We start from the raw sequence: 21843 nt of genomic DNA, 5'->3' as shown, positions 1-21843 counted from the left end.
CTGCCCTTCCCATCCTTGGCCCCCACAAGGAGAGGAATTGAATCTGAAATTTCCAAACCTGCAAAGCAGCGTTATGGGCAGGAGCTCTTTTCTGTTTTTCCATTGTGAAATATAGCACAAGATGTAGACTATAGTTTAACGAATTATTAGAAAGCGGACAGCACCCCAATCCTCCCCAAAGGTAACCTCCACCTGACTTCTTGCTTTTCAGTAGGTTTTTTTTTTTTGAGAGGGAGTCTCGCTCTGCTGCCCAGGCTGGAGTGCAGTCGCGCGATCTTAGCTCACTGCAAGCTCCACCTCCCGGGTTCATGCCATTCTCCTGCCTCAGCCTCTCAAGTAGCTGGGACCACAGGCACCAGCCACCATACCTGGCTAATTTTTTGTATTTTTAGTAGAGACGGGGTTTCACCGTGTTAGTCAGGATGGTCTCGATCTCCTGACCTCGTGATCCGCCCGCTTCCCAAAGTGCTGGGATTAAAGGCATGAGCCAGGCCTGCTTTTCAGTAAGTTTTTAACTACTCAGATATGCATCTGCAAGCACTTTGGTTGTTTTTGCCTGCTTTTCACCTTCATAGAAATGAAACAATACAGAATGCTCTCATTTGTGTCTGTCTGGCTTTTGTTTATTTGTTTTGAGACAGGGTCTTGCTCTATTGCCCAGGCTGGAGTGCAGTGGTACGATCATAGCTCATTGCAGCTTTGACCTCCCAGGCTTAAGTGATCCTCCTGCCTCAGCCTCCCAAGTAGCTGGGATCACAGGCACATGCCACCATGCCCAGCTAATTTTTTTTTTTTTGTAGAGGTGGGGTTTCACCATGTTGCTCAGGCTTGTCCTGAACTCCTGGGCTCAAGTGATCCTTCTGCCTTGGCCTCCCAAAGTGCGTGGATTACAGGCGTGAGCCACTTCATGCAATCTGTTATTTATTTATTTTATTTTTATTATTATTATTTTTTTGAGATGGAGTCTCGCTCTGTCGCCCAGGCTGGAGTGCAGTGGCGCGATCTCGGCTCACTGCAAGCTCCACCTCCCGGGTTCACACCATTCTCCTGCCTCAGCCTCCTGAGTAGCTGGGACTACAGGCGCCCGCCACCATGCCCAGCTAATTTTTTTGTATTTTCAGTAGAGACAGGGTTTCACCGTGTTAGCCAGGATGGTCTTGATCTCCTGACCTCGTTATCTGCCCACCTCGGCCTCCCAAAGTGCTGGGATTACAGGCATGAGCCACTGCTCCCGGCCTGTTTGTTATTTATTTATTTATCTATTTATTTTCGAGACGCAGTCTTGCTCTGTCACCCAGGGTGGAGTGCAGTGACGCGATCTTGGCTCACTGCAACCTCCGCCTCCTGGGTTCAAGTGATTCTCCTGCCTCAGCCTCCCGAGTAGTTGGGACTACAGGCATGTACCACCACACCTGGCTAATTTTTGTATTTTCTAGTAGAGATGGGGTTTCACTGTGTTAGCCAGGCTGGTCCTGAACTCCTGACCTCAGGTGATCTGCCCGCCTTGGCCTCTGTAAGTGCTAGGATTATAGGTGTGAGCCACCAAGCCTGGCCTTTAAAAAAATATTTTTAATCCAACTGTCTGCACACTGAATGTCCATCTTCTTTCACTCTCTCATGTCAGATTTACCAGCCATGTTATATGTGTTCATTTTCATTGCTGTATCTATTAATATTTTCTTGTAGGAATATACCACAGTTTATCCATTGTACTGGGGCTGGAACTTTGTGTTGTTCAGTTCTTGGCTATGATGAATAATGCTGCAATAAACATTCCTTTACATGTCACCTGGTACCCACATGCCTGAAATTCTATTTTGTACATACATACCTAGGAGTAAAGTTGCTGGGTCATAGGGCATATATATTTTCAACTTTAGTAAATAATGCCAAACTTTTTCAGAGTGGTTAACCAACTTATGTTTTCCCTAGTGGTGTGCGAGCATTCTCCTTGCTCCAAATCCTTCTAAACATTTGATATGATCGGTGTAGTACTCCATTTTCTGTTGCTTATAATAGAATACCTGAGACTGTGGAATTTATTTTAAAAGGAATTTATTTCCTATAGTTACGGAGGCTGAGAAGTTTCGAGCCCAGTGGGGACTCGTGCAGAGTCCGAAGTCGCACAGAGTATTAATTGCAGGTTGTGTGGGCTGAGCATGCTTGTGCGCCACCTCAGATCTCTCTTCTTTTTTTTTTTTTTGAGACAGGGTCTTGCTCTGTCGCCCAGGCTGGAGGGCAGTGGCGTGATCTCGGCTCACTGCAAGCTCCGCCTCCCGGGTTCACGCCATTCTCCTGCCTCAGCCTTCCTAGTAGCTGGGACTACAGGTGCCCGCCACCACGCCCGGCTAATTTTTTTTCATTTTTTTTTTAGTAGAGACAGGGTTTCACTGTGTTAGCCAGGATGGTCTCGATCCCCTGACCTTGTGATCTGCCCGTCTCAGCCTCAGAAAGTGCTGGGATTACAGGTGTGAGCCACCGTGCCCGGCCAGGTCTCTCTTCTTATAAAGCCACCAGCCCCACTCCCATGACAACTCATGAATCCATTCCTTGGGGGAGGACCCTCATGATCCAACCTCCTTACCCCAAAGGCCCCACCTCTCAACGCTGCCACACTGGGGATTAAGTTTCAACAAGAGTTTTAGAGGAGACAAACATTCCAACCATAGCAGTCAAACTCCTGGTCTTCTTAAATTTTAGCCTTTTTTAGGCCAGGCACAGTGGCTAATGCCTGTAATCTCAGCACTTTGGGAGGCCAAGGCGGGCAGATCACGAGGTCAGGAGTTCGAGACTAGCCTTGCCCACGTGGTGAAATCCCGTCTCTACTTAAAAATGCAAAATTAGCTGGGTGTGGTGGTGTGCGCCTGTAATCCCAGGTACTCAGGAGGCTGAGGCAGGAGAATCGCTTGAACCCAGGAGGCGGAAGTTGCAGTGAGCCGAGATCGCGCAATTGTACTCCAGCCTGGGCAATAGAGTGAGACTTCATCTCAAAAAAAAAAAAAAAAAAAAAAATTACCTTTTTATTGGGTGTGTAATTTTTGGTGAGTGTGTAGTGGTTTCTCTTGTGGTCTTAATTAACATTTTCCTGATAATTAGTGAGGTTGAGCCCATATTTACTGGCCATTTCGGTTTCCTCTTTATTAAAGTATTTTAGTCTTGGCCACTTTCCCACTGTGTTGCCAGTCACTGATTTGTAGAAATTTCAAAAATATTCTGGATATAATTCCTTTGTCACTTTTATGTGTTAGATCTCCCCCAACTCTGTATCTTAGTGATATTCTAGTTAAACAAAAGTTTGTAATTTTAATGCAGTCAAACTAGTGACTTTAAAAATCCAATTAAAAAATGTTATCCCTTCCATTCCCAATAGCCAAAAGGTAGAAACAACCCAAATGTCCATCACTGGATGAACAGATAAGCAAACTGTGATATTTCCACACCGTGAGATATTATTCAGCCATGAAAACGAAGTTCTGACCCAGGCTACGACATGGACAAACCTCGAACCATTACACCAAGTGAAGGACGTCACACACCAGAGGCTACGTGCTGCACGAAACTGTGGGGCTTAGATAAGCCATTTTTAGGAAACGTCCAGAATGGGCAAATCCCAGCAGAAAGTAGATTAGTGGTTGTCAGGGCCGGGGAAGAGAAAGACCGGGAGAGATGCCTCAGTGAGGAGGGCGTTTCCATCTGAGGCGATGAAAGTGTCCTGGAACCAGGGAGAGGTGGTTGTTGCACAACACTCTGAATGTGCTGAATGCCATTGACTTGTTCTCGTTAAAGTGGTTATCTTTACGTGATGCAAATTTTATCTCAAAGTGAAGAGAGTCTTATAGACCACATTTTTTTTTTTTTTTGAGACAGGGTCTCACTGTCTCGCCCAGATTGGAGTGCAGTGGCGCCATCTTGGCTCACCGCAACCTTCTACCTCCCAGGCTCAAGCAATTCTCCTACCTCAGCCTCCCAAGTAGCTGGGATTACAGGTACGTGCCACTACCACCCGGCTAACTTTTTTTTTTTTTTTTTTTTTGAGACGGAGTCTCTCTCTGTCTCCCAGGCTGGAGTGCAATGGCGCGATCTCAGCTCACTGTACCTCCGCCTCCTGGGTTCAAGCGATTCTCCTGCCTCAGCCTCCCAAGTAGCTGGGATTACAGGTACATGCCACTACCACCCGGCTAACTTTTTGAATCTTTAGTAGAGATGGGGTTTTACCACGTTGGTCAGGTGGTTAGGCTGGTCTCGAACTCCTGACCCTGTGATCCGCCCGCCTCAGCCTTCCAAAGTGCTGAGATTACAGGCATGAGCCACAGTGCCCGGCCACTAGACCACATTTCTAAAAGCTTTACTATGTGGTCTTTTGCATTTGGTGACAGTCAACCTTGGGTTGACTGTGTTGAGGGGAGTCCATGTCTGTTTGGCTGGCATTTGTTGAGCACTTTCTAAGTTCTGCACGTGGCACCAACACTCTTCATTCTGGGTGCTTTATCCACACAACCACCCTGTGAGGGAGGGTTTATTTTATTGTCATTAGTTGGGTTTTTTGTTTGTTTGTTTTGTTATGTTTTGTTTTGTTACAGGGTCTTCTTACTCTGTCCTCCAGGCTAGAGTGCAGTGTGACAATCTTGGCCCACTGCAGGCTCAACTTCCCAAGCTCAGGTGATCCTCCCACCTCAGCCTCCTGAGTAGCTGGGACTATAGGCATATGCCACTATGCCTGGGTAATATTTGTATTTTTAGTAGAGATGGCGTTTTGCCATGTTGCCCAGGCTGGCTTCAAACTCCTGAGCTCAAGTGATCCACCCACCTCGGCCTCCTAAAGTGCTTGGGATTACAGGCGTGAGCCACTGCACCTGGCCATCATTACATTGGAAAGATAAGGAAACGGAGGCTCCAGGAGGTTATGAAACATGTCTGAGGCTTCCATGGAGCAGGAAACAAGCCCTGATGGTTTGTGTGGGCTGGGAGTCCGGCTGGGGCTGGGGCTTGTCCCTTCCTGTCCCTGGGCCTTGGTTTGAGCCCAAGCCTGTGCAGTGAGTGTGGAATGCTGGTGTCCACTGGTGGTTTCTGGCCTGAATTCCAAGCTCCAGGCACGTTCTGTGCCTGAGCAGCTGAGGCTGAGCTCAAAGGGCGTCTGGCCACTTACAAGCCACTGGACACTCAGCAGAATGCTGGATGGGGCATCTGCAAACTCTCCCATGAGAGTGGACCCTCGGTGACCCTGAACAGGCTGATTTGCCTTGTGAGTCCTAGTTTCACTGTTTTCACCTCTAGGATGGGGATTAGACTAGCCCCCACCTCAGTGTTGGGAGGGCGCTCAGGAACTTGCAGCATGAATTTTAAATTATTTCTATTACTACTGTGTGTGAGTGGGTCTCCCTGGTGGGGCAGCAACACTCAGCTGAGAAGGTGGAGGTGTCCAGGCAAGTCCCAGATAGCGTCTGTGAACCCCACCCGGCCCTCCTGCAGATGGCGGTGGCCCTTTGAGGCCCAGACCAAGTGGCAGGACCGATAAGGCCTCCTATCCTGCCAAGGGCAGGCCCAGGCTGGGAGGAAGGGTCAGGGGTTTCAGTTTCCAAAAATCTACTTACCGTCAAAAAAGCAGGTCATGAAACAGCTATTTAAAGGTAAAATGAGGAGACTGGGAGGTGTGGGGTCTTAGCAGAGAAGAGCCTGAGCATGTCCCCTGTAGCAAATGGAGGTTGGCCCTGGTGCTTCATTGTCCAGGAGACACTGGGAGAACTTAGAGCTGGGACTCACTCAGGGACCATCTGTTCTGAACCCTGTTACTGGTGGGGAAACTGAGGTCCAAAGCAAGGCCCACTGACCCTCAGGCCAGCGTGTGACAATGATGTCCCATTTCTGTCACAGCCAATGAGGTGCAAACATGGACTTGAGGGTGGCGCTGGGATCCAGAGTGCTGCTGCGAGGGCAGGGATGCACCCAGGACCTCTGTGGGCACATGAAGTGCTGCCCATGAGGGTGGCACTGGGATCCAGAGTGCTGCTGGGAGGGCAGGGACGCACCCAGGACCTCTGTGGGCTGGGGTCATGGTGAGCTCCCTGCACTTTCACCAGTTCGAGCTCTCATTATGACTGACGATAGTCAGAAGAATGAACAATGAGTGCCAGGGTTACTGGCAGGAGGCCAACCCTGAGAGGGTAACTGGGGGAACAGTGGGATCCTTTGAGCCCAGAGATGTCCAGTCTGGAGCCCCAAGGTTCTGCCCATTGGGGCAGCAGCACGATTAGGTCAGAAGAGCGAGACCTGAGTCACAGTCCTGCTCCCTTCGCATGGTCGCTGTGAGGGTCCCTGTGAGGAGGCCTCCATTACCACCACCTGCCACTGCCCTGGGTTCCCCCACCCCCATCTGTCCCATCTCACCCTTCCAGCCTCAAGCCCTGCTCCTGCACTCTCATTTCCATCCCAGAGGCACTCCTGGGAAGTGTGGGAGAACTCACAAACCTTTTGATTATACATAAAATCAATACACGGACAACTGGGATAAAGGCTTGCAAAATGTGTGACAGAGGTTATGTATTCCTCAGAAAGAACACAGCCAAATCATCCAAGAACAGACAACCTGTATAGAAAACAAGAAAAGCAATTCTCTGCAAATAATCAAGTGATGCAGCTCTCTCTCTCAATCAAAGAAATGCAACATAGAACAAGACACCATTTTCCTTTCTGGGAATTTCAGGAAAAAAAAAATGTTATGCAGGCCGGGCGTGGTGGCTCACGCCTGTAATCCCAGCACTTTGAGAGGCCGAGGCGGGTGGATCACGAGGTCAGGAGATCGAGACCATCCTGGCTAACACGGTGAAACCCTGTCTCTACTAAAAATACAAAAAAATTAGCCAGACGTGGTGGCGGGCGCCTGTAGTCTCAGCTACTGGGGAGGCTGAGGCAGGAGAATGGTGTGAACCTCGGAGGTGGAGCTTGCAGTGAGCCGAGATCGCGCCACTGCACTCCAGCCTGGTCGACAGAGCAAGACTCCATCTCAAAAAAAAAAAAAAAAAAAATTAGCCTGGTGTGGTGGCGGGCACTTGTAGTCCCAGCTACTCGGGAGGCTGAGGCAGGAGAATGATGTGAACCTGGGAGGTGGAGCTTGCAGTGAACTGAGATTGTGCCACTGCCCTCCAGCCTGGGTGACAGGGCGAGACTCTGTCTCAAAAAAAAAAAAAAAAAAAAAGTTACGCAGCCCTGTGCAAGAAAATGCACCTGTTGGTACTGTTGAGCCATTTCAAATGCATGTACCCTTCACCCTGGTGAGGCCAATCCACAAATTTGTTCTGCAAAATACACATTAGTGTCAGTGTTGGTGCAAGAGGGTTACTTGCAACAGTGAAAATGCTCATCCCTCAGTCAAGTGGTTAGGTTCTGATGCATTTGATGTGCTTGGGAAAGTTCTGGAAGCAGCCAAAGAAGCTCATTAACTTTAGTTACCTCCTGGGGAAGCCTGGGATAGGGTAGGTGGGGTGATTTTTTAAAAAACAACTTCATTGAGATATAATTTACCATACCATACCAATTTGCATACCATAAAGCTTATCCACTTGAAGTGTACACTTCCATGTCTTTTTTTTTTTTGAATTGGAGTCTCGCTCTGTCGCCCAGGCTGGAGTGTAGTGGTGCGATCTTGGCTCACTGCAAGCTCCGCCTCCTGGGTTCACACCATTCTCCTGCCTCAGCCTCCTGAGTATCTGGGACTACAGGCGCCCGCCACCATGTCCAGCTAATTTTTTGTATTTTTAGTAGACACGGGGTTTCACCGTCTTAGCCAGGATGGTCTCGATCTCCTGACCTCACGATCCGCCTGCCTTGGCCTCCCAAAGCGCTGGGATTACAGGCGTGAGCCACCGCGCCCGGCACTTCCATGTCTTTTAGTGTATTCGCATTCTCAGAGCTGTCCAACCATTCCCACAGTCAACGTTAGAACATTTTCATCACTCCCCTTCAAAAAACCCATATGAATCGCTCCATATTTCCCGACCCCCTGGAAGCCCTAGGCAGCCACTAATCATTCTGTCTCTATGGATTTGCCTATTCTGGGCATCTTATATAAATGGAATCATATATTAGTGTGTCTTCAAGATGGATTCATGTGCCGTACTTCATTCCTTTTTATGGCTGAATAGTATTCCCTTAAACAAACTATACCATATTCACCCATTCATCAATTGATATACCCTAGGATTGCTTCCACTTTGGGCTATTATGAATAATATGACTAAGAACACACATGTTTTTGTGTGGACATATGCTTTCATTTCTCTTGGCTATATATCTAAAAGGGGGATTTGCCGAGTGTTGTGTTAACTCTAACCTTTCAGGAACTGCCAGCCTGTTTTCCATAGCGAGTGTAGCCTCTTGCATTCCCACCAGCAGGAGAGAGATTCCCGTTTCTCCACACCCCTGCTGACGCTTGTCTTTTTGATTACAGCCATCGTAGGAGGTGTGATGTGGCATCTATTTGTAGTTTTGATTTGCATCTCCCTAATGCCTAATAATGTTGAGCATTTTTAATTTCTATTTTGCCCAGGCTGGTCTGGAGCTCCTGGCCTCTCAGCGCTGGGGTCACAGGCGTGAGCCTCTACCAGTTGAGCTGAGCATCTTCTGGTGCTTATTGGCCATTTGCATAATGCACTGGAAAAATATTCATATCCTTTGTGCATTTTTCAATTGACTGTCTTTTTATTGTTGAGTTGTAAGTTTCCTCCATTCTAGATACAATTCCCTTATCAGATATGTGACTTACACATATTTTCTCCCGTTCTGTGGGTGGACTTTTAATTTTCTTGGTGGTGTCCTTTAAAGCACATAAGTTTTTGTTTTGTTTTGAGATGGAGTCTTGCTCTGTCGCCAGGCCAGAGTTCAGTGGCACGATCTCGGCTCACTGCAACCTCCGCCTCCTGGCTTCAAGCGATTCTCCTGCCTCAGCCTCCCAAGTAGCTGGGATTAGAAGCAGGCGCCGCCAAACCCGGCTAATTTTTGTATTTTTAGTAGAGAGACGGGGTTTTACCATGTTGGCCAGGATGGTCTAGATCTCCTGATCTCATGATCTGCCCACCTCGGCCTCCCAAAGTGCTGGGATTTCAGGCGTGAGCCACCGCGCCCGGCCGCAGTAAAGTTTTTAATCTGATGAAGTTTAATTTATTCTTCTGTAGTCGCTCCTGCCTTTAGTGTCACTGCCTCGCCCAAGGTCTCGAAGACCTCCTGTCGGCTTCCGAGTGTTTCCATTTTTTTTTTTTTTTTGAGACGGAGTCTCGCTCTGTCGCCCAGGCTGGAGTGCAGTGGCGCAATCTCGGCGCACCGCAAGCTCCGCCTCCCGGGTTCAAGCGATTTTCCTGTCTCAGCATCCCGAGTAGCTGGGATTACAGGCGCCTGCCACCACGCCCGGCTAATTTTTTTTTTTTTTTGTATTTTTTGTAGAGACGGGGTTTCACCATGTTGGCCAGGATGGTCTCGAACTCCTGACCTCGTGATCCGCCCGCCTCGGCCTCCCAAAATGCTGGGATTACAGGCGTGAGCCACCGCGCCCCGCCCAAGTGTTATTTGTAAAACGAAGAAACCAACATCGAGAGGGACGCTGACTCGACGCCGCGCCTTTCCCATCCGCACCAGCAAGAGGGCCCCTGTGCCCCAAACGCGAACCGTACGGCTCCAGACAGCACCGCGGAACTCGGTGGCTTCCAGAAGGCCCCGCGCCTGCGCATTCCGCTGCCTGCGCCTGCGCCTGCGCCGTTCTCCCGGCCGCCGCCCCAGCACCTCCTCCGGACGGTGTCGCCGAAGTCTCGCGAGCCCGGAGCGTGGCACGTGGGTTGGTAACTGTGGCGCTGCTCCCTCCACCTCCACCCCTGCCCTCCTCAGGCCCCCTCCGCCTCCACCCCTGCCCTCCTCAGGCCCCCTCCGCCTCCACCCCTGCCCTCCTCTGGCCCCCTCCGCCCCCGGCCCCGGCCCCACGGCGGGATGCGGGACAACACCAGCCCCATCAGCGTGATTCTGGTGAGCTCGGGGAGCAGGGGCAATAAGCTGCTGTTCAGGTACCCCTTCCAGAGAAGCCAGGAGCACCCGGCGTCCCAGACAAGTAAGTGAGCGCTGGGCGGGGGCCTGGCGCTCGCGGGGGCCGCCTCATTCCGGGGCCGCCTCATTCCGGGGCCGCCTCATTCCGGGGCCGCCTCATTCCGGGGCCGCCTCATTCCGGGGCCGCCTCATTCCGGGGCCGCCTCATTCCGGGGCCGCCTCATTCCAGGGCCGCCTCGCGGAGCTTAGCTTTTGCTGGGCATTCGAGAGCTGCTCGTTGTAGAGTATTTGAAAAGTAGAAAAAGGAAAAAAAAATAAAAAGTAAAAAAAATTAAAATCATGCATTGTTCACCACACCAAAGCAACTACTGCTGACATTTCATCAGTCTCCAGCCTTGTAAAATAAAATAAAATGAGTTTGGGATGTATTCATCTTGAGAAAATACAAAATTACACGAACAAGGCCGGTGGCGGTAATCCCAGCACTTTGGGAGGCCGAGGCGGGCGGATCACCTGAGGTCAGGAGTTCGAGACCAGCCTGGCCAACATGGTTGAAACTCTTGTCTCTACTGAAAAAATAAAAATAAAAAAACCCAGAAATTAGCCGAGCGTGGTGGTGTGTGCCCATAATCCTAGCTACTCGGGAGGCTGAGGCAGGAGAATTGCTTGAACCCGGGAGGCGGAGGTTTCAGTGAACCGAGATCGCGCCACTGGATTCCAGCCTGGGCAACAGAGCAAGACTCCGTCTCAAAAAAAAAAAAAAAAAAAAAGTTACGTGAACATCTGAAGTTGTCTTTGCCACCCCCAGTTCCAGCCAGCACAAGGATCACACCCCTGGCCGTGTTGGGAGTTGTCTGCCCTGTACATAGATGCAGATCTATCCACAGGAAAAGAGAACGTTGCGTGAGGTTTTTCATCGCACGAATTGTTCTGTGGCGCCCTTTTCCCACAGTCGGCCTTGGAGCTCCGTCTGCCTTTGCAAGCAGGGATCAACCTCATCCTTGGCTGCAGGCTGCTGCCTTCCCCTGTGGACGGCATGTAGGTTACTTTTGATTTTTCATCATCATGAATGTTCAGTTTTTGTTTTTATTTTATTTATTTTTTGAGACGGAGTCTCACTCTGTCGCCCAGGCTGGAGTTGAGTGGCGTGATCTCGGCTCACTGCAGCCTCCACCTCCCGGGCTCAAGGGATTCTCCTGCCTGAGCCTCCCAAGTAGCTGGGGCTACAGGCATGTGCCACCACACCCTGCAATTTTTTTTTTTTTTTTTTTTTAGTAGAGATGGGGTTTTGCCATGTTGGCCAGGCTGATCTCGAACTCCTGGCCTCAAATGATCTACCTGCCTCGGCCTCCCAAAGTACTGGGATTACAGGTGTGAGCCACCGCACCCGGACTGTTCAGTTTTTATTTTATATTTTGTTTTAAAATTATTTTTAAACTTGTTGATATGGCAGAAAGTTTTAAAGATACAAAGGCGTTTAGATTATGAAAAGAAAGTTCTTTCCTACTATGGGCCCCCAGCCCTCAGTTTCCATCATAGGGGTAACTACTGTTCCCATTTTTCTGTCTTTCCAGGACCTTCTGTGTAAATACAGGCGTATGTATTTCTTTTTTCTTTTTTTTTTTTTTGACATGAGTCTTGCAGTCTCGCCAGGCTGGAGTGCAGTGGCGTGATCTTGGCTCACCGCAACCTCCGACCCCCTGTCAAGCAATTCTCCTGCCTCAGCCTCCCAAGTAGCTGGGACTACAGGCATGCGCCACCATGCCCAGCTAATTTTTTTTTTTATTTTTAGTAGAGATGGGGTTTCACCATGTTGGCCAGGCTGGTCTCCAACTCCTGACCTCGTGATCCGCCCGCCTTGGCCTCCCAAAGTGCTGGGATTACAGGCGTGAGCCACCGCGCCCAGCCTGCACTTGTGTTTTTTTTCTAAGCACAGGCAAAGTCACACCATACACACTGTTCTGCCCCTGTTTTCGTTTTCCCTTCATGTCTGCATCTTTGATGTAGATCAGAACCTGTCGAGCACCCTTGTCCTTCTTACCGGCCACGGTGAATTCCATGAGATGAACATATTGTGATTTGTTTATCGTGTCCTCTTGGTTGATGGACGCAAAATTGTTTTCAATCTTTTGCTAATACGAAAAGTGCAAACGTTCTTTCCAGGTATTGTCATTTTACAGAATTCTTGTAATATTAAATCCCCAAAGTAGCATGGTTGGGTATAAGGGATAAGGAGCATATTTATTTTTAATAGGTTAGATTTTTCAATCTTTGTTAATTTGGTAGGTGAAAAATTATATCTGGTAGTAATTTTAATGTTTATTTGCCTTTTAATTGAGATAGAAAGCATATTTTCCTGTTTTTGGAGCCATTTGGATTTCCTTTTCAGTGAATGACTTATTTATAACCTTTGCCTAATGTTCTCTTGGGTTGTTTGATTTTTTTTCCTTATAGATTTGAAGGAGTTCTTTTTATATTTAATGTAAAAATAGGTCTTGGGACAAAGCTATAGTTACCTTGTTTGCTTCTGTGTAGTTCTTGCCAGAGTTTTGATTTTTATGGAGTTTTCAGTCTTATCTCTTGTGGTTTCTGAGTTTTGTTTTAAATAGAAAGGCGTTTTGCTCTCCAAAATTATTACCAACAACAATAAAAAACTCCCTTATTTTCCTCCAGACTGTTTATGTCTTTTTTTTTTTTTGAGACAGAGTCTCACTCTGTCGCCCAGGCTGGAGTGCAATGGCATGACCTTGGCTCACTGCAACCTCCGCCTCTCAGGTTCAAGCGATTCTCCTGTCCCAGCCTCCTGAGTAGCTGGGTTTACAGGTGCGTGCCACCACGCCTGGCTAATTTTTGTATTTTTAGTAGAGATGGGGTTTCACCATATCAGCCAGGCTGGTCTTGAACTCCTGACCTCGTGATCTGCCTTCCTCGGCCTCCCAAAGTATATCTTGTTTTTAAATGTGTTTGTCTTGGCATAAGGTGAAGGCTAATCCTAAGAGCTGATATTTTCTGGGCTCTTGCGAAGAGTTGCAGATGAACTGCGTGGTTGCCTTTGGAGCCCTGTGGAACTGGAGTTATAACAGGCCACAACGTGACCAAATGATGATTGATTGGGCCAAGATAATTTTCTTTTCCATATGGCTATCTGGTCCCAACATAATTTTATTGAATGATTCACCTTACTTCCACTAATTGATTCTGCTGTCTTTATCGTGCTAAATTCTCACGTTTACTTGGATCTATTTTTTATCTTTCTTATCTCCTCCAATGATCTATGTGTAGGTTCCATAATAATTACTGTAACTTTATATTATGTTATACTATCAGTAAGGTTAGTCACTTGTCATTACTTTTCTTTTTCAGCGTTATCCTGGCCGTGCTTTATTATTTTTCCCCGTAAACTTTAGCATCAAGTGTATTAGGTCCCCCTCCCAAGCTCTTGGTGTAGGTAGCTTTGAATCTGTTGATTAACTGGGAAGAAAAAGCATCTTTATGTTGAATCTTCCCGTTCAGGAAAATGATATGTCTTCTATTCATTTTTTTCTCCCTTATTAGCTTTTCCATTGTTTTCATGGGCCTTTTGCACTCTTCTTAGGTTCATCACTAGGTTTTTAAATTTTTTTTACTCCGGTAAAGTACTATTGTTTGTGTATATGAAGGCTCTTGGTGTATGTACATTTAAATTTTTTTTATTTTGCCTATGCTTTTTCCAACCTAATTGTCATCCTATACTGCGAGGGGGCGTGTGTGTACATGTGCATAGGGGCCTACCTCACTTTATTGTGTTTTCTACAAATCGAAAGTTTATGGCAACCCTGTGTCCAGCAAGTCTGTCAGCACCATTTTTCCAACAGTATATACTCACTTTGTGTCTCTGTGTGGTGTTGTGGTAATTCTTGCAGTATTTCAAACTTTTTCATTATTATTGTATCTGTTATGGTGATACATGATCTTTATGTTACTATTGTGATTGTTTTGGGGTACCAAGAACCATGTCCACATAAGATAGCAAGTTTCATCAATAATTGTGTGTATTCTGGCTGTTCCCCCATCTGTTTCCATCTCCTTGGACCACCCTGTTCCCTTAGACACAACAATATTGAAATTAAGCTGGTTATCTACAGTGGCCTCTAAGGGTTCAAGTGAAATAAAGAATCACATGTTTCTCACTTTAAATCAAAAGCTAGAAATGATTAAGCTTCTTGAGGAAGGCATGTTGAAAGCTGAACTAGGCCAAAAGGTAGTCTGCTTGCACAAAACAGCCAAATGGTAAATGCAAAGGAAAAGCTCTTGAAGGAAATGGGAAGTGTTACTCCAAGCCAGGCCTGCACCTGTACTCCCAGCTACCTGGGAACTGTAGGCAGGAAAATTGCTTGAGCCCAGGAGTTTAAATCTAGCCTGGGCAACATAGGGAGACCCTGACTCTTAAAACAAACAAACAAACAACGCTGGGCACAGTGGCTCATGCCTGTAATCCTAGCACTTTGGGAAGCCGAGGCGGGCGGATCACAAAGTCAGAAGTTCGAGACCAGCCTGGACAACATGGTGAAACCCCATCTCTGCTAAAAAAAAAAAAAATACAAAAATTAGCTGGGCGTGTTGGCCCATGCCTGTAATCCCAGCTACTCGGGAGGCTGAGACAGGAGAATTGCTTGAGCCTGGGAGGCGGAGGTTGCAGTGAGCTGAGATCCGACATTGCACTCCAGCCTGGACAACAAGGGGGAGACTCTGTCTCAAAACAAAGCAAAACAAAACAGTGAATGCATGATAAAAAGGTAAATAGCTTTGTTTGTTGCTGGTATGGAAAGTTTTAGTGGTCTGGATAGATCAGGCCAGCCACAATATTCTCTTAAACCAAAGCCTAATCCAGAAAAAGGCTCTAACTCTCTTTAATTCTGAAAAGGCTGAGAGAGGTGAGGAAGCTGCGGAAGAACAGTTGGAAGCTAGCAGAAGTTAGTTCATGAGATTTAAGGAAAGAAACCATCTCTATAACGTAAAAGTGCAAGGTGGGCCGGGGGCGGTGGCTCACGCCTGTAATCCCAGCACTTTGGGAGGCCGAGGCGGGCGGATCACGAGGTCAGGAGATCGAGACCATCCTGGCTAACACGGTGAAACCCCGTCTCTACTAAAAATACAAAAAATTAGCCGGGAAGGGGGAGGGGGCTTGCTGGACACCCCATTGGACCGTCATTTTGATGTAGAGGCCTGTGGTTGTCTTGCCCTTTAAATGTGGTGGTGGAACAAACTCTGGTTTTTCACAGGCATATAGAATGCTTTTGCCCCTGCACAGCAGGGTGGCGGGCTCCTGTAGTCCCAGCTACTCGGGAGACTGAGGCAGGAGAATGGCATGAACCCGGGAGGCAGAGCTTGCAGTGAGCTGAGATTGCACCACTGCACTCCAGCCTGGACAACAGAGCGAGACTCTGTCTCAAAAATCAGCAACAACAACAACAGAAAGTGCAAAAGGTGAAGCAGCAACTGCTGATGTTGAAGCTGCAGCAAGTTATTCAGAAGATTCAGCTACGATAATTGATGAAGATGTCTTCATTAAACAACAGATTTTCTTTTTTTTTTTTGAGATGGAGTTTTCGCTCTTGTTGCCCAGGCTGGAGTGCAATGGCGCGATCTCAGCTCACTGCAACCTTTGCCTCCTGGGTTCAAGCAATTCTTCTGCCTCAGCCTCCCAAGTAGCTGGGATTACAGGCATGCACCACCATACCCGGCTAATTTTTTTTTTTTTGTATTTTTAGTAGACACGGGGTTTCACCATGTTGGTCAGGTTGGTCTTGAACTCCTGACCTCAGGTGATCCGCCTGTCTCGGCCTCCCAAAGTGCTGGGATTACAGGCGTGAGCCACCACCCCCAGCAACAGATTTTTGTTTGTTTGTTTTTTTGAGACAGAGTCTCGCTCTGTCGCCCAGGCTGGAGTGCAGTGGCACGATCTCGGCTCACTGCAGCCTCCACCTCCTGGGTTCAAGCGATTCTCCTGCCTCAGTCTCCTGAGTAGCTGGGATTACAGGCGCGTGCCACCACGCCCAGCTAATTTTTGCATTTTTAGTAGAGACTGCATTTCACCATGTTGGTCAGGCTGGTCTCGAACCCCTCACCTCATGATCCACCTGCCTCGGCCTCCCAAAGTGCTGGGATTACAGGTGTGAGCCACTGCGCCTGGCAACAGATTTTTAATGTAGACAAAACAGCCTTATATTGGAAGGAGATGTCAGCTAGGACTTTCATACATAGAAACCTGGCTTCAAAACTTCAAAGGACAGACTGCCTCTCTTGTTACAAGCTAATGTAGCTAGTGGCCTTAAGTTGAAACCAATACTCATTTACCATTATAAGAATCCTAAGACTTCAGAATTATGCTGAATCTACTCTGCCTGTGCTCTCTCAGTGAAACAACAAAGCCTGGATGATAGTACATGTTTACAGCAGGGTTTACTGAATATTTTAAGCCCATTGTTGAGACCTACTACTCAGAAAAATATTCCTTTCAAAATATTACTGCTCATTGACAATGCACCTAGTCATCCAAGAGCTTCTAAGGGAGATGTAGAGGGAGATTAATGTTGTTTTCATGCCTGCTAGCTCCAGATTCATTCTGTAACCCTTGGATGAAGAAGTAATTTTGACTTTCAAGTCCTACTATGTAAGAAATACAATTTGTAAGGCTATAGCTGCCATAGATAGTGATTCCTTGGACAGATCAGGGCAAAATAAATTGAAAACCTTCTGGAAAGCATGTGCCATTATAGATGCCATTAAGAACATTGGTGATCATGTCAAAATATCAACAGTAACAGGAGTTTGGAAAAAGTTGATTCCAGCTCTCATGGATGACTTTGAAGGAGTCGAAACTTCAGTGGAGGAAGTAACTGCAGATATGGTGGAAATAGCAAGAGATCTAGAATTAGAAGTGGCGCCTAAAGATGTGACTGAAATGCTGCAATCTCACGATAAAACTTGAACAGATGAGGACTTGATTGTTATGGATGGGCAAAGAAAGCAGTTTCTGGGCTGGGTGTGGTGACTCACGCCTGTAATCCCAACACTTGGGAGGCTGAGGCAGGTGGATCACTTGAGCCCAGGAGTTCGAGACCAGCCTGGGCAACATGACAAAAATTCATCTGTATTAAAAATACAGAAACTAGCCGGGCATGGGTGGCATATGCCTGTAGTCCCAGCTACTCAGGGGACTGAGGTAGGAGGATCACCTGAGCCTTGGGAGGTCAAGACTGTAGTGAACGGTGATCACACCACCGCACTCCAGCCTGGATGACAGAGTGATACCCTGTCTCAAAAAAAAAAAAAAAAAAGAAAGAAAGAAAGAAAGAAAGTAGCTTCTGGAGATGGAATGTATTCCTGGTAAAGATGTTGTAAACATTGTTAAAATGACAACAGAGATTTCGAATATTATATAAACTTAGTTGATAAAGCAGTGGTCAGTTTGAGAGCATTGCTTCCAATTCTGAAAGAAGTTCTGTGGTGGATAAAGTGCTGTCAACGTCCCGTACGACAGAGAAATCTTTCATGAAAGGAAGAGTAAATTGATAGATGTAGCAGAGGTCATTGTTGTCTTATTTTAAGAAATTGCTACAGCACCCCAGCCTTCAGCAAGTACCACTCTAATCAGTCAACAGCCATCAACATTGAGGCAATACCTTTCTCCAGCAAAACAATTGTTTTGCTGAAGGCTGAGCTGATTGTTAGCGTTTTTTTTTCTTTTCCTTTTTTTTTTTTTTTTTTTTTTGAGACCGAGTCTCACTCTGTCGCCCAGGCTCAAGTGCAGTAGCACAATCCTCATCCTCCTGAGTAGCTGGGATTACAGGTGCCCACCACCATGCCCGGCTAATTTTTTTTTTTTTTTTTTGAGACGGAGTCTTGCTGTGTCTCCCAGGCTGGAGTACAGTGGCGCGATCTTGGCTCACTGCAAGCTCTGCTTCCCGGGTTCACACCATTCTCCTGCGTCAGCCTCCAGAGTAGCTGGGACTACAGGCACCCACCACCATGCCCGGCTAATTTTTTGTATTTTTAGTAGAGACGGGGTTTCACCGTGTTAGCCAGGATGGTCTTGATCTCCTGATTTTGTGATCCACCTGCCTCGGCCTCCCAAAGTGCTGGGATTACAGGCGTGAGCCACCGCGCTCAGCCACGCCCGGCTAATTTTTGTATTTTTAGTAGAGATGGGGTTTCGCTATGTTGGCCAGGCTGGTTTCGAACTCCTGACCTCAGGTGATCCACCCACCTTGGCCTCCTAAAGGGTTGGGATTATAGGCATGAGCCACCGTGCCTGGCTTATCACTGTTTTTGAAGATAACTTAAGATTTGTCATTTTAATGATTTGTAAGTATATAATTAAGTGGCATTAATTAACATTCATTATAGTGTGCAGCCATTACCGCTATCTGTTTCTAAAGCTTTTTCATCACGTAAACTGAAACTCTGTAACCACTGACCAATAACTCTTCATTTCCCCTGCTCCCAGCCCCTGCTAACCTCTAATCTACTTTCTGTCTTGATGCATTTGCCTGTTCTAGACATTTCATATACTGTAAGTGCACCATTTGTTCTTTTGTCTCTGGCTTATTCAGCGTGATGTTGTCAAGGTTCACCCATGTTCATTCCTTTTTATGTCTGAGTAATATTCCATGGTATGGACAGAGCATGTTTTGGAAAACATGGCTGTTAACGGTTCCATAACCCTCCTGTGTGTGGAAGGACCCTGTTTTCTTAGCCCTTCCCCTCTTTTCGCCCCCACTCAGGTAAGCCGCGTAGCAGATACGCTGCCAGCAACACGGGCGACCATGCTGATGAGCAGGACGGTGATTCCAGGTAAGGGCTCTGCGGCCACTTCGGGGCGGGGCGCGTCCTGGTCCCAGGCCTGGGCAAAGCCCCACCCTCCTGTTCGCCCAGATGTTTTCTCCCTGAGAAGTCTGGTGTTTTTTTTTTTCCATTTAGTGGGTGCTCTCAGGTAGTGTAGAGTGGAGGACTGCGTAGACAGTCTTGGGCTTGCTGAATAATTTGGGCACCTGTTCCAGCTTCAGGCTTGTCTGGTGGGTGAAGCAGGTCAGAGCACAGATGAGGCCATGTCCACGCGAGATGTTTATCTCCTATGAAAGAAACGTAGAGGAAAGCAGACCCCTATGTTTTTGTCTTTGGATCTAATTCCTTGAGCATGTATCCAGAGGTCAAATGCAGGTGCTTGGGTTTAGCACAGCCTGGTCAAGTCCCTTCTTGGTGTCCAGGCTCAGGTGGTGATATGGGCAGTGGGGCTTAGAGCTGGGATGGTGTGAACCTTGATGTTCTTTGATGTTCTTTTAGGCACAGATGAAAGGTGGATCCGGTTCCTTCCTGTGTTTGTGCCCCCTGCTCTCTCTGGGAGGCACCGCCAGGGTAGAAACTTTAGAAATGACCACTTCTGCCTTCTGTTCGTTTTGAAGCATAGTAAATGGTAACATAGGCCCAGGTGAGGGAGGGAAGATTGTGAGTTACCTGCCCTGGGTTCCCTTAAACACAGACAAGGCCTGTGTGGAGTAAAGGATTTGGCCTCCACCGTCCCGGGAAAAAATAGCTAAGATCCCTATGCTGGCCTTTGCTGTGCAGTGAGGTAGTGCTGTTTCTCTGCAGTTCTCTGACAAGGCAGCCCCACACCTGCCATGGCAATTTGCAAGTCTTTTAAAAAAATTTTATTGATTGATTGTAGAGATGGGGTCTTGCTTTGTTGCCCAGGCTGGTCCTGAGCTCCTGGCCTCAAGTGATTTTCCTTCCTTGGCCTCCCAAATTTCTGGGATTACGTACATAAGCCACCATGCCTGACCACAATTTGTGGTTCCAAGACTGTGATTTTTATCATCATTTGGGAGGATGTTGGGGCCTCTGGCATGACTGATGACTGTCTCTGAGTGGAGTGGGCTTTGGAAGGGCGATGGGGCTTGCTGGACACCCCATTGGACCGTCATTTTGATGTAGAGGCCTGTGGTTGTCTTGCCCTTTAAATGTGGTGGTGGAACAAACTCTGGTTTGTCACAGGCATATAGAATGCTTTTGCCCCTGCACAGTGGGTAGGTATTTCCTGTTCTCCCTCCACCTGTGCCACAGATCAGCTTAGAGCAGGGCTGGCTGCTGGCCACCCCCCACATTAGCCTTACTCCAAGCTGTAGTGGATGTGAGGCCCAGGCTGCTGAAGACTCAGAAGGAAGGCTGGCAGTACCTAATTCCTGCAGTTAATTTTCAGACTTATAATGACATGACCATGAGGATATTTTCTAGGGAATTAATTTAATATTTAACGTAATGAAGAGGTAAAACTGTGGGAGGGGCATGCTTCTCTCTAGAATCTTTTATTGAAGAATTGCTTCATTCAGTAATTTTAGCACATCATATATCTGTAAATCTCACTGCTGCCACCCATGTTTTCCAGATACAGGGTTCATACCCTTAGGGGCTCAGTTCCCCTCCTGGTTTATTTTGTCACGTAGGCCCGCAAGCCCCTGCTCTGCCTTGTCATAGCTCAGAGCATGTTCCTGGAGCAAGGCAGTGAAAGTGCATCAAATCCACTCTCTGTGTCTTTGATTTTTTTTTTTTGAAATGGAGTCTCGCTCTGTCACCCAGGCTGGAGTGCAGTGGCGTGATCTCAGCTCACTGCAAACTCCACCTCCTGGGTTCACACCATTCTCCTGCCTCAGTCTCCGGAGTAGCTGGGACTACAGGTGACTGCCACCACGCCTGGCTAATTTTTTCTATTTTTAGTAGAGATGGGGTTTCACTGTGTTAGCCAGGATGGTCTCGATCTCCTGACCTCGTGATCCACCAGCCTCGGCCTCCCAAAGTGCTGGGATTACAGGCGTGAGCCACTGCGCCCGGCCCGTGTCTTTGACTGTTGTTCCCAAAAGTGCTTTTCTTTCTGAAACCAGAGCTTCAGTTTACCAGACGGAAACAGTATTAACAGGCTACACAGTAACTTGTGAGTGGTCGTGGCCTGCCTTAGAAAAGTGAGGACACAGCCGTGCTGCTCACTATTACAAACACTGGCCAGTGTGGCCATTTAAATTGAAGTTAACTGAAATAGGCCAGATGTCGTGGCTTATGCCTGTAATCCAAGCACTTTGGGAGGCCCAGGCAGGTGCATCACCTGAGGTCAGGAGACAGCCTGGCCAACATGGCAAAACCCTACCTCTACTAAAAATACAAAAATTTGTCGGGCATGGGAGCACATGCCTGTAATCCTAGCTACTCCGGAGGCTAAGGCAGGAGAATCACTTGAACTTGGGAGGCGGAGGTTGCAGTGAGCTGAGATCACACCACTGCACTCCAGTTTGGGCAACAGAACGAGAGTCTGTCTCAAAAAAAAAAAAAAAAAAAAAAAAAAGAAGAAGAAGAAGATGGAAATTAACTGAAATAAAAAATTCACTTGCAGCCGGGCGCAGTGGCTCACACCTGTAATCCCAGCCCTTTGGGAGGCCAAGGCGGGCGGATCATGAGGTCAGGAGATCGAGACTCATCCTGGCTAACATGGTGAAACCCCATCTCTACTAAAAATACAAAAAATTATCCGGGCATGGTGGTGGGCGCCTGTAGTCCCAGCTACTTGGGAGGCTGAGGCAGGAGAATGGCGTGAACCCGGGAGACGGAGCTCGCAGTGAGCCAAGATCATGCCAGTGCACTCCAGCCTGGGCGACAGAGTGAGACTCCGTATCAAAAAAAAAAAAAAAAAAAAATTCACTTGCTCAGTTGTACTGGTCACATTTCAGGTGCTCAGTGTCTATATGGAAATAGTGTCTACCATATTAAATGGTTCAGATTTGGAATATTCCCATC

The 21843-nt window shown here is 47.5% G+C and overlaps 1 protein-coding gene across 5 annotated transcripts in view; it reads left to right on the top strand.

The window, feature by feature from the left end:
• The window catches only part of NPRL3 (NPR3 like, GATOR1 complex subunit), a 70672-nt gene that overhangs the window by 6002 nt on the left and 42827 nt on the right, over positions 1-21843 (top strand). The window contains exons 1-2 of one of the 5 annotated variants that reach the window (XM_034951559.3): positions 8811-10087; positions 18789-18858. In XM_034951559.3, coding sequence (XP_034807450.1) covers positions 9970-10087; positions 18789-18858 — 188 coding nt within the window. In that variant the 5' untranslated portion in view covers positions 8811-9969. Of the gene's footprint in view, positions 1-8810; positions 10088-10190; positions 11062-18788; positions 18859-21843 lie in introns of those variants that run through there. The other 4 variants (XM_034951560.3, XM_063598110.1, XM_063598109.1 and 1 more) reach the window with 4 other exon arrangements.

The sequence above is a fragment of the Pan paniscus genome, chromosome 18, assembly GCF_029289425.2.
Source record: "Pan paniscus chromosome 18, NHGRI_mPanPan1-v2.0_pri, whole genome shotgun sequence".
NCBI lineage: Eukaryota > Metazoa > Chordata > Mammalia > Primates > Hominidae > Pan > Pan paniscus.
This window is presented reverse-complemented; position numbering and strand designations above follow the sequence as displayed.